Source organism: Plenodomus lingam (genome assembly GCF_022343315.1).
Source record: "Plenodomus lingam strain CAN1 chromosome Unknown contig_14, whole genome shotgun sequence".
In the NCBI taxonomy this organism is placed as follows: domain Eukaryota; kingdom Fungi; phylum Ascomycota; class Dothideomycetes; order Pleosporales; family Leptosphaeriaceae; genus Plenodomus; species Plenodomus lingam.
This window is the reverse complement of record NW_027093932.1, coordinates 1190255-1203093: the sequence shown is the minus strand read 5'-3', so window position 1 is coordinate 1203093 and position 12839 is coordinate 1190255. Positions and strand designations below refer to the sequence as shown.

General features: G+C 53.4%; 5 protein-coding genes across 5 annotated transcripts; 3 read left to right on the top strand and 2 right to left on the bottom strand.

Annotated features, from left to right (window-relative positions):
• Positions 1–317: 317 nt before the first annotated feature.
• IAQ61_002495 (uncharacterized protein) lies at positions 318–1418 on the bottom strand (the record flags this gene model as incomplete). Its single annotated transcript, XM_003834347.2, has 1 exon — positions 318–1418. One exon carries the CDS (start codon positions 1416–1418, stop codon positions 318–320), a length of 1101 nt encoding a protein of 366 aa, XP_003834395.2.
• Positions 1419–3087: 1669 nt separating this feature from the next.
• Positions 3088–4230, top strand: IAQ61_002494 (uncharacterized protein; the record flags this gene model as incomplete). Its single annotated transcript, XM_066095565.1, has 2 exons — positions 3088–3129; positions 3205–4230. 2 exons carry the CDS (start codon positions 3088–3090, stop codon positions 4228–4230), a joined length of 1068 nt encoding a protein of 355 aa, XP_065954401.1.
• A 529-nt stretch (positions 4231–4759) lies between these two features.
• Positions 4760–8874, bottom strand: IAQ61_002493 (uncharacterized protein). Its single transcript, XM_066095564.1, has 2 exons — positions 6604–8874; positions 4760–6508 (listed from the first exon to the last, which is right to left on the bottom strand). Exons 1-2 carry the CDS (start codon positions 8791–8793, stop codon positions 5048–5050), a joined length of 3651 nt encoding a protein of 1216 aa, XP_065954400.1. The 5' UTR covers positions 8794–8874; the 3' UTR covers positions 4760–5047.
• Positions 8875–9369: 495 nt separating this feature from the next.
• On the top strand, positions 9370–10990 carry IAQ61_002492 (uncharacterized protein; the record flags this gene model as incomplete). Its single annotated transcript, XM_003834344.2, has 2 exons — positions 9370–10888; positions 10938–10990. 2 exons carry the CDS (start codon positions 9370–9372, stop codon positions 10988–10990), a joined length of 1572 nt encoding a protein of 523 aa, XP_003834392.2.
• Positions 10991–11242: 252 nt separating this feature from the next.
• Positions 11243–12377, top strand: IAQ61_002491 (uncharacterized protein; the record flags this gene model as incomplete). Its single annotated transcript, XM_066095563.1, has 7 exons — positions 11243–11260; positions 11403–11429; positions 11493–11557; positions 11615–11645; positions 11712–11820; positions 11873–11923; positions 11974–12377. The coding sequence occupies 7 exons, from the start codon at positions 11243–11245 to the stop codon at positions 12375–12377; spliced, it is 705 nt and encodes a 234-aa protein (XP_065954399.1).
• Positions 12378–12839: the final 462 nt, after the last annotated feature.

Below are 12839 nucleotides of genomic sequence, written 5' to 3'. Positions count from 1 at the left end.
GCAAGTGGAGATGGGAGTTCGTTTGGAGTGATGATTGTGTGATAGTAAGTTTGTAGAGAGTGGTATTTTGATCAAGTGGAGAGTAAGGAAGAATTGGAGAAGCCTGGAGAGGATCGATCAAAGAAATTCTTTTGTAGGTGTCATTTCCTTGACTCCCGATAATTGAGTCACAGCTGGCTTTATCGTCTGTTAGAATGCAGAAGTTGTTGGCTTCACCGGTGCTGGATGCCTGAGGGGAGCTGAGACAGAGGAACGCTAGTCCCATCGTAGACTAGACTCCTGATGCTCAGGATGCGACTATACCAGCCTATGTGCCACTACAATTCACTGCCCAAGCCCTTGAGTATCGACTTCGCCTCGTCCCGCAGCCTCACTGTAATTGTACTGCCATCTTCAACGCTGTGTACAAGGCCAATTGCAGCACCAGCATAGGTAGCTGTCCGTCCATTCACGCCCCATGCATCCTCCCCCGTCTTTAAAGCTTCATCGTGCCGATTCTTCAGCTGCTCAAATGGCACGCCCGCTTGGTGCTCCTCCCAACTCTTATTAGTGATGCCGCGAGGACTCCACTGCTCTGGCCAGCCCATAGTGCCCCTTAGGTGATTGTACAAATGTGTTCTCGTTGTAGCATGAGCGCCGTCTTTGGCTCTCACCACTTCATTCTGGTAGCCTTTGCTGATCCGCGCCTCGGAAGATGCAAGAAAGCGGGTGCCCATTGCGACACCATCTGCTCCCAGTGCCAGAGCAGCAGCGACTCCTCGTCCGTCTACAATGCCTCCAGCAGCGATGAGTCCTATATTAGCATTGCGCACGTTGTCTGCGATCTCTGGGAACAGCGCCATGATTCCCATTCCGTCTGTGGCTCTTCCATGTCCACCAGCCTCAGCACCTTGTACAACTAGCACGTCGGGCTTATGGGCACTTTGCGCTGCGTCGATGCTCTCCTGAACAGTCCCAATTTGATGCCAAATGTGGATGCCTGGAGATGCCTCTCGAAGACTCGCAGTCCACTCGTCCAACTCTTTCTGACCATTTCGGGGCGCAAACAGCCACGCAGCACAAGGCTGATAGTCCTTGACAGCCTTTGTTGCGGCTGCCAGGTCACCGTTCCAGAGCTGAAAGCCAACACCGACAGGAAGCTTCTTTCCGCCTACGGAGAAGGCAGTTGGAAAGGCTGTCAAGGATGTGTTGCTGAGCAACTCCTGTGTAGTTGCCAAATCGGCGGCAGTGTCTTCTGGCTTCGCACCAGGTCCGATGAAGCCAAGGCCACCCGATGCCGATACTGTGAATGCCAGCTCAGGCCCAGTAAAGATACGCATGGGCGCTGCGATGATGAAGGGTGCTTTGACCCAAGGGAAGACTTTGGCAAAACGGCCATGGTTGCGAGCTGCGCCTACAACGGTTCGCAGTGTCTCCATGCTCGAATGCCCAGAGCTGCGGGAGAGAGGTGACAGGCAAAAAGCCTGCGCTGAACTGCGATGGCTGAGATTACGAATGATTTGGACTGTATATGGCCAATTGTGATCGACGGCCGTCTTGAATCCGTGACACGTGAGGTGCGAGTGTCTGATATCCGAACACTGTGAGCAATACACACTATGGAAGCAGTTGAAACGAGAGAGAAATCATTGCAGCTGTCAACGATGGGCAAGTCCCGCAATCGGGCGCCTGTGGCTGTGTGAATCAGCTCAGCCTACCGGTACCTATGACGTCTTGGTGGGGTTTACATTTACACTCACGTATTCTACCATGGTACTACGACACCTTACTCCTCCATCTTTCGGACCTCCATCAAAGCCAGTCCAGTCCGTCCATCTTCTGTAACGACTTATCCGTCATATATGATCAACCGTAGACGGCAGTGTTTCGGGCTCGTGCGTACCGGTACCCCATGCCTAAGGTACCTATGTGCGGGCAGATGTGGCGTTGAACATGGATGGTGCAGGGCAGTCGTTCTACGGGCCCTGCCCAGCCACCGATGCGCCTTCATTACTACAGGATGAGAAGAGAAGAGGGAGATTACTACAGGATGAGAAGAGAAGAGGGAGATTACTACAGGATGGGAAGAGAAGAGGGAGATTGCTACAGGATGAGATGAGAAGAGGGAGATTACTACAGAATGAGATGAGAAGAGGGAGATTGCCCCTCGGCAACGGTTCTACTCCGGTGTAGCACCTACTACCGTAACCTCAACAACAGCGACACACGTAAGCACAGAGCAATGGGGTGTGTGTCTGGTGGTTAGGCTTCTGTATGTTACGGTACCTCGGTGGCAATGGGACTCTTCAACGCGTCACAAGAAACATAATCGACGACTGACAACTTTTCAGCGCGCGAATGGGATGGTTTCTACGGTCAATGAGGAATACCGTGCAATGTGCGAACTCATCTACCTACTGTTGGACCGCACTAGGTCTTCGGCTTCCCAACCGTTGGTCGTGTTGGCCGGGAGCCCAATCGGCCCATTGAAAGCGTGTCAGGCACCAAATCCTCTTTTGGTTTGATTTGGAACCTTGAATGCGTAATCCTGTAAGAGCATGGCTTATTAATCTCCTAGGGCGAGTTCGCCCTACCGACTTGGAGCCTTTCGAGTCGGGCCGACGGGATTCGCATCCTACAACAACAGCTGTCGATGTGCGCATACAGTTCTTCGGGTTTCTGCATGCTCTAAGTCGTGGACTTGTCGCACATAAAACTTGCGCTTGGACTGGCCAAGGACCAAACTTTCTCGGTAGCCACAGAGATCCACCAGTCCTGGCAATCAACAGTGAAAGTTTGGAGTGGAAGGCTCTCATCCTTGTGGCCGTCATGGTTCGGCGCTTCTCATGGAGCCATCTCCTCATTGACTGCACCGAACTCTTTGTCGTTTGTGGTCATGATCCCAAAGATAGGCCCGCAACAGAGATGCCTCCTGACAAAGGTCGGGGTAATTCCATCGTGCGCTGCACTCCGCCAACGGCAAGTCCCAAATAGCGAGGAGGGCCGCTGCTGCGTTATAAGAAGTGAGGGCGCATCGTTTGTCAATCAGCACGCTCCGAGACTGTCATCACACTCATTACCATTCCACCACGCTCATCGCTAATCATAATGCTATCTAACATCCTTTCCCTTACGCTGTTGGCGTCAGCGGTAACGGCTCTGCCGAAACTCGACTCTAAGAAGCACGACCCTTCGAATTGGGACGCAAAGGATTGTATTCACTAGGACGTTGCCATCGTCGGTGGCGGTTCCTCAGGAGTGTATGCTTCCATTGCGCTCAAGGACAGGAATGTCTCCTCGGTTGTGGTTGAGATCAGCGACCACCTTGGAGGACACACCGAGACTTACACTGACCCTGAGAGTGGTGTCCCAATCGATTATGGTGTTGTCATCTTCCATAACGCTGATCTTGTGAGGAAATACTTTGGGCGTTTCAACATTCCTCTCACCACCATCAACTTCAATGGCGCAAGCTCTTTCATGTATGACTTCACATCTGGCAAGCAGGTCATCCCCCCTCAGGCGCCAGACCAGCAGGCTGTCGCCACGGCTCTTGCAAAATATGCTCAGCTTATTTCTCAATGGCCTGAGCTGACTGCCGGCTTGTTTGTGCCAGACCCAGTGCCAGACGTCCTTAGTCAGCCTTTGTTGCAAGTTGCTCAGCAATACGGCTTCGAGGCTGCCCTTCCCTTGATGGCCACCTACAACCCAGGTCTTGGTGACCCGCTCACCATCCCTCTTCTTGAGGTCATCCGTGTCTTCAACCTCGATCTCCTCCAGACATTCCAAGCCGGCTTCCTCACAACCGCCGCCCACAACAACAGCATGCTCTACACCGCCGCCACTGCCGAGCTCGCCGCCGATGACAGCCTCCTCCTATCCTCGTACGTCCAGGACGCCGATCGCACTCAATCCGGCATCTCCCTCATCGTCAAGACTCCCAAGGGCAAGAAACTCATCAAGGCCAAGAAGCTCCTCATCACCATCCCCACCAAATTGGACTACCTCAAGCCCTTCGACCTCGACAACCGTGAAGCCTCCGTCTTCGCCAAATTCCTGAACGGCGCCTACTACACCTCCGTCGTCAAAAACTCCGGCCTCCCGCCAAACTCCACCACCATCAACGCAAAGCAAAACACTCCTTTCATGCTCGCCCCTCTACCAGGTGTCGTAAACGGCCAGTTCAGCGGCAGCCCCAAGCTGCACACTGTCTACTACCAGGGCCCCCGCACCCCAGCATCCCACCCCTAGAGCGACCACTTTGTCAAATCCGAGATCCTCGCCGGCCTCAACAAGCTGCATCAGGTCAACCCGCAAACATTCCCCCAGTCCGCCGGTAAGCCCGAGTTTGTCCGCTTCAGCAGCCACTCGCCATTCTACCTGTAGGTACGCAGTGAGGATATTAAGAACGGCTTCTACAAGGACTTGTATGCGCTACAGGGTATCAGGGGCACCTTTTACGCGGGTGCGAGCTTGAAGGGACAGGATAGTTCTGGGGTCTGGCAGCATGTCAACGATGTGGTTCTGCCGCAGCTTTTGGCTAGTCTGCGTAAGTAAGATGGACACTTTGTAGGAGAGGGATGTGCAAGGGCGGAGATATAGAGAGGGTTTGTACCTCTTGATTCTTATATCTTGCGTGTTTTCAGGCGAGCGGATTGTAGGTGGCTGCTGTAGAGTAGTATAATATTCACCCATAATGAAGTTGTATGGTACAAGTCTTGCTGTTGGGCGATTGACTGTGTGTTGTTTGTTGAAGGATGAGAGTTCATGACATATATTTGCCATATATGAATAGGTATGGATTTTTGAATACTAATTAATAAAGATAAATGCCTTTTAGTATTTACCAGTGGAAAAAGAAGAGGAAAAAAAAGATATATACAAGAAGCCGAAAAGAATTACAATTAAGAAAATCAATGTTCCCATGCACCCCCCTACTTCCCCCAAATGCCATCCTACCCGTCAAGTCCAGAACAACTAATTAGCCCATGCACCGAAGTCGCATTCATGCAGACGACAAAGCGCTCACCCAAATCCATCTCAAACCCCCAAAGATAAAATACTTCCTCTAAAAAGTATCATCAGCGTCAAAGAACTCGGTATCACTGCTCTTCCAGCTCTCTCTGGGAATCTTATCCCTTAGCCACGTAAGCACTGCGTCGGTTCCTTTACCTAGGACTTGCCAGTTCGGCACTCTGAACTTATTCCCTGCGACATCCAGGCTAGTCAGTGTGCCTTGTAGCAGACCGATGCGGGGCTCCAGACGCTCAATATCGTTGTTGCTGAGGTTTACGATTTTGAGGCCTTCGAGAGCGTCGGCGCTAATATCGCCGATGCTGTTGTCGGATGCGAGAAGTGTCGTCAGGTCCGGATAGGTGTTTGTGAGAGTGGGGAGGGCACCAGAGAGCCGATTATGCGATACATCGAGAGTTTGGAGGAGGGGAGCTGTGAGGTGGGTCGTCAGGAAATCGAGAGTGGCGATTTTGTTGGATGCAAGGCGGAGATCGCGGAGTTTGAGAAGGGAGAGTGGGATGGTAAGGGCGTTTTCAAGGGCGTTCTTCGACAGGTCGAGGACAGTGAGGTGTGTAATGAGGGAGAGGGTTGTTGGAATGTTTGTAAACGTGTTTTGGTGGAGATAGAGCTGACGGATGTCGTCGACAAATGGTGCCAAGTCAGTTTCTGCTGAAATCTCAGACAAGGCCTGACCTGACAGATCGAGTGTACCAGAGGGTGTAGGCTGCCATTTAGACACAGCAGCCTCTTCTTCTATTCCGTTGGAAAAACCGAGATGCTCGTCTTCCTCTAGAACCGCATCCGCAGGTTGCAGTCGTGATGCTAAGTCTCGCTTGATGTCCTCAGTATTCATGGTAAGGAACTTCTTCACATGTAGCGGATTAGCTGCCAGCGTGAGGTTCATCAGGTTACTCATAAGTGCTACCCTCTCGTCCAGCTGAGTGATGTCGTTGGCCGTAAAATCGGCGGTGCGGAGTTGCTCCAGGTCAACAAATCCCTCTGGCAATTTTGCGAGCTTGTTCTCACCCACAAGGAGCGTGGTAAGATTCGTCCAGGCCGAGACTTTGGGTAGCGACGTCAAACGATTCGTTGACAAGATCAGACTCTTGATAGCAGGTAGTTCGATAGACTCGCCTTCACATAGCGATCGGATCGAGTTATTGGCTACATTTAGCTCTTGTAAATGTGGTATTGCGGCAATGTCGAAAAGCGTGCCTTCAAGTCGGTTCTTAGAAGCCTGTAGCTCGATGAGCGAAGGTGACTCGAATAACTCCATTGGTATAGCCTTCAGCTGGTTGTCGCTGATATTTATAGTTCGTAGATGTGTCAGATGACCCATTTCACCAGGTATATCCGTAATCTTGTTGGACTGAACGTCGAGGACTTCCAGCTCTAACAGACGACAAATTGATGCTGGCAAGTCACCTTGCAAGTCATTTTCGGCCAGCTTGAGTTCACGGATGCCGTGTATTCGAGATACGATATCAAAAACGTCGTTACGCAACTTGTTTCTGGACTGAATTGTGTCAGCATTGAGATCAGAGGATAAGCAGGACGCCGATGAGAAGACCACAGTCGCTGTTGTTAAAACCCAGTTCAGGATTGACTTACCAAGTTCAGCTTGGAAAGTAACGAAAGTCTTCCCATGCCAGCTGGTAGCTCTCGTAGCACATTGCCATGCAGATCCATGGTATGAAGCCCACCAAATTGAGGTCCTGCTTCATCTGAATCAATCATTTCTTCAGCATCAACATCGGGAAACATGGCATCTGGCAAGGTCTCCAATTCGTTATCTGCTAGAATCATCACACCAAGGTCAACAACTTCGCCCCATGTCACGGTTGTATCGTTTGGGTTATATTTGTACATGCTGAGCACGTCGTCAGGAACTGCTTTTAGACCCATCGCTGCAAGATTCAGGCGTCCGTCTGCTCGAGCACCATCGATCCGCTTGCGCATTACAGACTTGCCACCCTTGCTGGCCCGATTAAAGGGGTCGTCGAGCCCAAAGTCGAAACTGGCGATTTCAGCGGGGTCAGGTACTATAGCGTCTCTAGGCGGTGTGCTTGTCCGGGGCGGTTCTGCCTTTCCCCGTCGTGCGGCCTCTCTTGCCTTTGCAATCTGTTCTCGCAACGCATTCGAAGATTTTGTATTCTTTGGAGGGGACTGCGCGACTGTTTCGAGATCTGGCATTTGTGCAGCTTTGGCTTTCGCTATATGATTACGCAGAGTTGAGGAAGACGTCGATACTCTTCTGCTGGTATCTGGCGTCTGCTTGGGCTGCGAATTTGTTTTCAGAGAAGGCGTTGCGGGAGCAGCTCCCGAGGTGCCCGGAGATGAGACGGCTTGACCAAAAACACCACTCAGCGAGGGTCTCGCCTTTGGCATCCGCAAAGTGAGACTTTTGCTTTCTGATAACGGCCGTGGTTTTGGTGTATTCTGCCCATTTTGGATAAGAGAAAGCGGCTTTTTGATGGTTGATGCTGGGCGTGATATCATAGGTGTCCTGCTAGGCGTCGCTGTGGGTGTAGCCACACTTGCGCTGACTGTTCGCTTGCCAGGCGCAGTCATAGACATCCTACTCGATGCAGCTGCGAATCGCTTTGGGGTGCCTGGTATAGGTTGCGGTGGGCCGTCGCTGGTCGTTGGCCTGCTGCCGTTGCTTGACAGGGCTGAGGCAGGCCGCAGAGGCGGACCCATGGAATTGTCTGCACCGAAGAAGCTGGATCTTCGCCGTGTCTTGCTTGCTGCTGGAGACGAGGGAAGCTGCGACAGGCTCTCTACCGTTCTTTCCGAAAGCGACGGCCGTGACTTCTTCTTTGGCGATGTTTGCAGCTCCGGCGACTGCTCCAACACGTCTTCGGATGCCGAATCTGGCTCGTTGTCCCGGAAGCCAGTCCTTGAATCTGCTCTTGAAGATGCTCGTGAGGCTGATCTAAAGCCATTCAGATTTCCCAATGTATCGTCCTCCCTGGTGATACTCGACGAACGCGTCGACAGGGAAGGCGCCTTGGATTGACGCGACGAGGGACGGACATAGGGTCGCCTAAAGGCCGGAGCTTCGTTTGCTGGAGTCGAGCTTGGGGTAGTCGTTCGTGGCTGGCCAAAGCTGGGGATCCCACTCGTTCGCCGTGAGGATATGATGGACGCCCTGTTGGAGGAGGGATTGGTGGGCGCAGAGGTCGATGGAGTGTTGGAGCGCACCAGGGAGGCTCTCGATGGCTTCTTTTGCAGTGTCGTTGCTGGCGGAGGGGGCCGGCTTATGGACGAGATGGAGGGCTTCTTGCGCAGCTGTTCGGTGGAGGCTGCGGCACGAAGCCTATCGGTCGAGGCTGGCGTACGGAGTTGCGACTGGCTGCCTGACGGTCTGAGCACTGGGAGACGAGACGATGCTGGTCTGGGAATGCCAGACGGGCGGGGGATGGATGACGCCTGATCCATGGTTGAGCGGGCGAACAGACAGAGACAGAGACGGAGATGGAGACGGAGACGGAGACGGAGACGGAGAGAGAGAGCAATGTTGGGCCAAGAGGGCGGGGGACCCTTAACTTTGTCGACAGTGGGAGACGTGGGGGACGCAGCAAGCGGGCGCGGACAGCATCTTCGAGCAGGAACTGTTGTTGAATGTCTTTGCCGACTCTGAGTCTCATCTGGACAAACTGGCAGTTTGGCAATTTGGCAATTGGGCCCTGAATCGGGCAAGCTGGGTGCAGGATTCGGCCTCGGCGTAGACCCTCCCGTGGCTCTCGGGCTGTGGTTGCCCGTCGCAACAGTGTGTTTCGTGTGTTTGGTGTGTTTCATCAGAGCCTGTCCGGAACCGGTTTAGCGCCCCTAGAGCCATCTCAGCAGGGCAAGGACGACCGTGGTGTTGTAGTACATCGAGGTAGGTACGGTCATCGGTCCCACCTGCCGCGCCGGCTAACCCTATGGTCCCTTCCCTAACCTCCTCCGCGCGCACCGTCCGTGTCTCCCCCACATGGAACAACACAACACAACACAACATACTTACCGACACCCACCTTGCTTTCCCCAAACCTTCACCTCTCCCCACAACCCCTGCCTTTTGCTTTTTTGGTCTGCTTTGGTCAGCATTGTAGTCGCATACCGTTGGCGACTCTTGTTCTGCAAGCGCGCATCCACGCGCATCCCTGCAGCTACCCACCCACCGTACGGTACCGTTTTCAACTCCAAGCGAACCGCTCCGTCATTTCGCGCCCTCGACCCGCCCGCAACCACGGCTGGTGACGTCCTGTGATAGCACTGCGTGATCGCACTTCAGCTATAGATCCGCAAGAGGCCTCCTTTGGTGTTTTTTTTATCGAGCCACACTATCGCCGAGTCACACACTGCTCGAGTAGTCGACGCAGTTGCCCCAACATGGAGTATCAACCGCCCATGTACCAGCCGCCCGCGCAGGAGTCATTGATGCCTACCACCGAAGGCACGCACCCTGAGACACCCAAATTCCACTCTGCATCACTCTCCGAATCGGCTGCACCTCTCGACATGTCGAAGCTGCCATCGCCAGACCGAGTCAAGTTTACTTCTCCAACCCCGCAGACGACCGCTTCCATGACGCCTCCGCCATCATCTCAGTTGCCAGGCACCCGTACCATCATGCGCACTCCCACTCCTCCAACGCCTCAGCTGACTTCCCCACCGCCGACGAGCAAGCTGCCCAGCCAGCCTCCAGCCTTGTTGGAGTCTGCTGCTGCTCTCTACTCGCCAGAACAGGTCAACAACGCATCCGCAGAGGAGCTGCGATCCATGATCAACAGCCTCTCGAATGCATTTCGCGATATGCGACTCTCAGCAGCACACTACAAGCTGCAGTACAACATGGCTGTCATGGAGAGTCAAGAAGCTGCCAGTCGTATGGCTGTAGAGCTAGCCATGGCCCATCGCGAGATTGATGTCCTCCAGCAAGCTGAAGCGAAGCGCCGCGAAGTACTGGCTACCCCTGAGCAAACCTACCAGGAGTCCGCCAATGCAGCCAACGCTATTCTCATGTCTGAGATGAATCGCCAGACCCAGATGCTACAAAGTGAGAATGAGGCGCTGCGCGACTCGCTCGAACAGCAAAAGCGCCTGACCGAGCATCGAGAGGGCGAGCTGGCAAGTCTGCTGGAAGAGAACGATAGGCTGAAGACCAGGATCCGAATGAATCGCGATCACATTGCACCCCTTTTGGAACAGATTGAACAAGGCTCGCCCCGATCTGTTTATGGAACGCCACAACAGCCGACTCCAAGAAGTCGTGTTTCACGTGTACCACCTCATCTCCAGCATCAGGATAGCAGAGGACAAAACAACTTCGAGGCTCTCCTCCTGGCCGACAAGATGCTGAGCCAAGAGACTGCAACTGCGCCAGCCACACCCACCACATCTCGTGCTCCAAGGGCGAGATTCGGCCATCACCGAGGTGCACAGTCCATGTCGTCGTTGCCGCAAACTCCAAACCGGCGTGTTGCTCAGCCTCGGGCTGAGGTGCCGCGTACTCCTCCTGTCCATGTGCCAAACAATGTGCCCCAGTCGGCGCCTCCAGCGCACTATCAACATAAGCCTGTGAATAATCGACGTCAAAGCAGCAACTCTACGATTACGGCCTCCAGTATCGATGAAGAGGAAGCCTTCACTGACCGCGAAGAAGATGAAGTACCGGAGTCACAGGCAAGCCAGGTAGCCACAAGTCTGCTGAGACAGCCCCCATCGGCCAAGGGACAAATGGCTGCACCCTCCCTATCAGCCACAAACTTGGTGCAATCCAAGATCTTTGGCCAAGTGAAAAAGGGCCATGGACTCTCAAGACCAGGTGATGCAGAGAAGCGAAGACATCCGTCTGAGCAATACACGAGTCCGCAGAAGAGAGGACGCACGGATCATGGTGTAGGTCTTGGTATTGGTGGTCTGTTGCGCGAGTAGATTGTTCCTGACCATTGTGGCAGGGAGTTTATTGACCAACGACACTCACGAGCGAGGGACGGGCGGTTTTGTTTGAAGCATCTTTGTGAATGTTTGGATACGATACCCTTCTCTGGAGCTGCTGCACGCAATGCGGTGGCCATGATGTTTTGCTATTTTATTATTCCGCGGCCAGCGTGAGCCGACCACTTGATGTTTGGGTGATTTTTTGGGAAACCGCAATGAGTGACGACTTGTATTAGCTAGCACACCAAACTCAATGCTATATCTGAAACATGAGATTGGTACTCTTTGGCATGCTCCGTGTCCGGTGATTAGGTATCCAACCATGCCGTCCATACTCTATGTAGGTACCTAGTTACAACGACGGTTCGGTGGGCTAACGCCAAGAAAACGCGCATCGGCGAAACATTGTGCCGGCCCAAGCGACCCACGCTAAGCAACTCGTCGAAAATTGGCCCTCGACATCTCGAACTTCCAGTTGTCAGCCCGTACTAACCGCAGGTCCAACACAGGTACGCCCGCCCAACCTGCGCACGCGCAATCGAGCAAAAAAAGTATTCTAACACTTTCATCAGAAATCTGCAGCAATGGCGATCAAGCACAACCAGCAGATTCAGAAGAACCATTTCCACAAGGACTGGTAGGCCATTTGTCCGAAACGTACTGTGCAGAGTATATAGGCTGACTTTTCGCGCAGGCAACGCTACGTCCGCGTGCACTTCGACCAGGTAATTCCCCTCTCACCTCGCTGAGAGTTGTGGCGCCTGTGTTCAAGATGTTAACGACCGCAACAGCCGGGCAAGAAGAAGTCCAGACGCAACGCTCGTGTTGCCAAGGCCGCGAAGGTTGCTCCTCGCCCCGTCGACCTCCTCCGCCCCATTGTGCGATGCCCTACCGTCAAGTGTATGTGTGGTCGGCGCGTGGATTGGGATGCGATTACTGATATTGGACACAGACAACCGCCGCGTCAGGCCCGGCCGTGGTTTCTCTCTCGTTGAGTTGAAAGGTACAAATCCCCTGCCTTGTCGCACCGTGCTTTACTAATAACCATGGCAGCCGCCGGTATTCCTCGCAAGTTTGCCCGCACTATCGGTATCTCGGTCGACCCTCGCCGCCAGAACCTCTCGGAGGAGGGCCTCAAGGCCAACGTTGAGCGCCTCCAGGAATACAGGAAGCGCCTCATTCTCTTCCCCCGTCGCAACGGAAAGACCAAGAACGGTGACGCCTCCGCCGAGGACATCAAGGCCGCAAAGAGCGCCGAGAATGTCATTGCCAGCACCAAGGCCAGCCTCCCCATCAAGAACGTCATCGAATTCGAGGAGGGCCCGATTGGCAACTACGAGGCCACCGAGAACGCCTACAGGAAGCTCCGTGAATCTCGCGCCGAGGCCCGTTACGCTGGTGCCCGCGAGAAGCGCGCAAAGGCCAAGGCTGATGAGGCCGACGCCAAGAAGAAATAGATTATTCGCCATAGTGGTGGTCCATTTTCTTGCTATGTCTAACGACGGGTTCAAAAGTCATGAGAAGGGTCTGGCGATCAGATTCCCGGCATGGGTGGCGTCAATGGTTTAGGTCTGTCAATCAATATGACAGCTTGTGAATGATACCTAGTTTTGCAAATGCAAGCCAATGCCCCCTTGTCAAAACATCGTGGTCGTGAAACTGTGGGTTTTGAACATGGTGAATCGCGTACACAGATTGGTTTCATGTGTACCGTATATCTTGACGTTTGTATTTTTACTTTTATTACGACAATCGTGCCCTCCTCCAGCATGTGAGTGTGAAAACAATATCAAGTAACAAATCGCATCGTTTGCTCTAGCGCGTCGCGGGGTGACAGCCACGCCTTCCCCACTCCAAGTAATCCACAAACCTCAAGCGTACCATTTATCCTATTGACAACAGACAATTGTCCCACACTT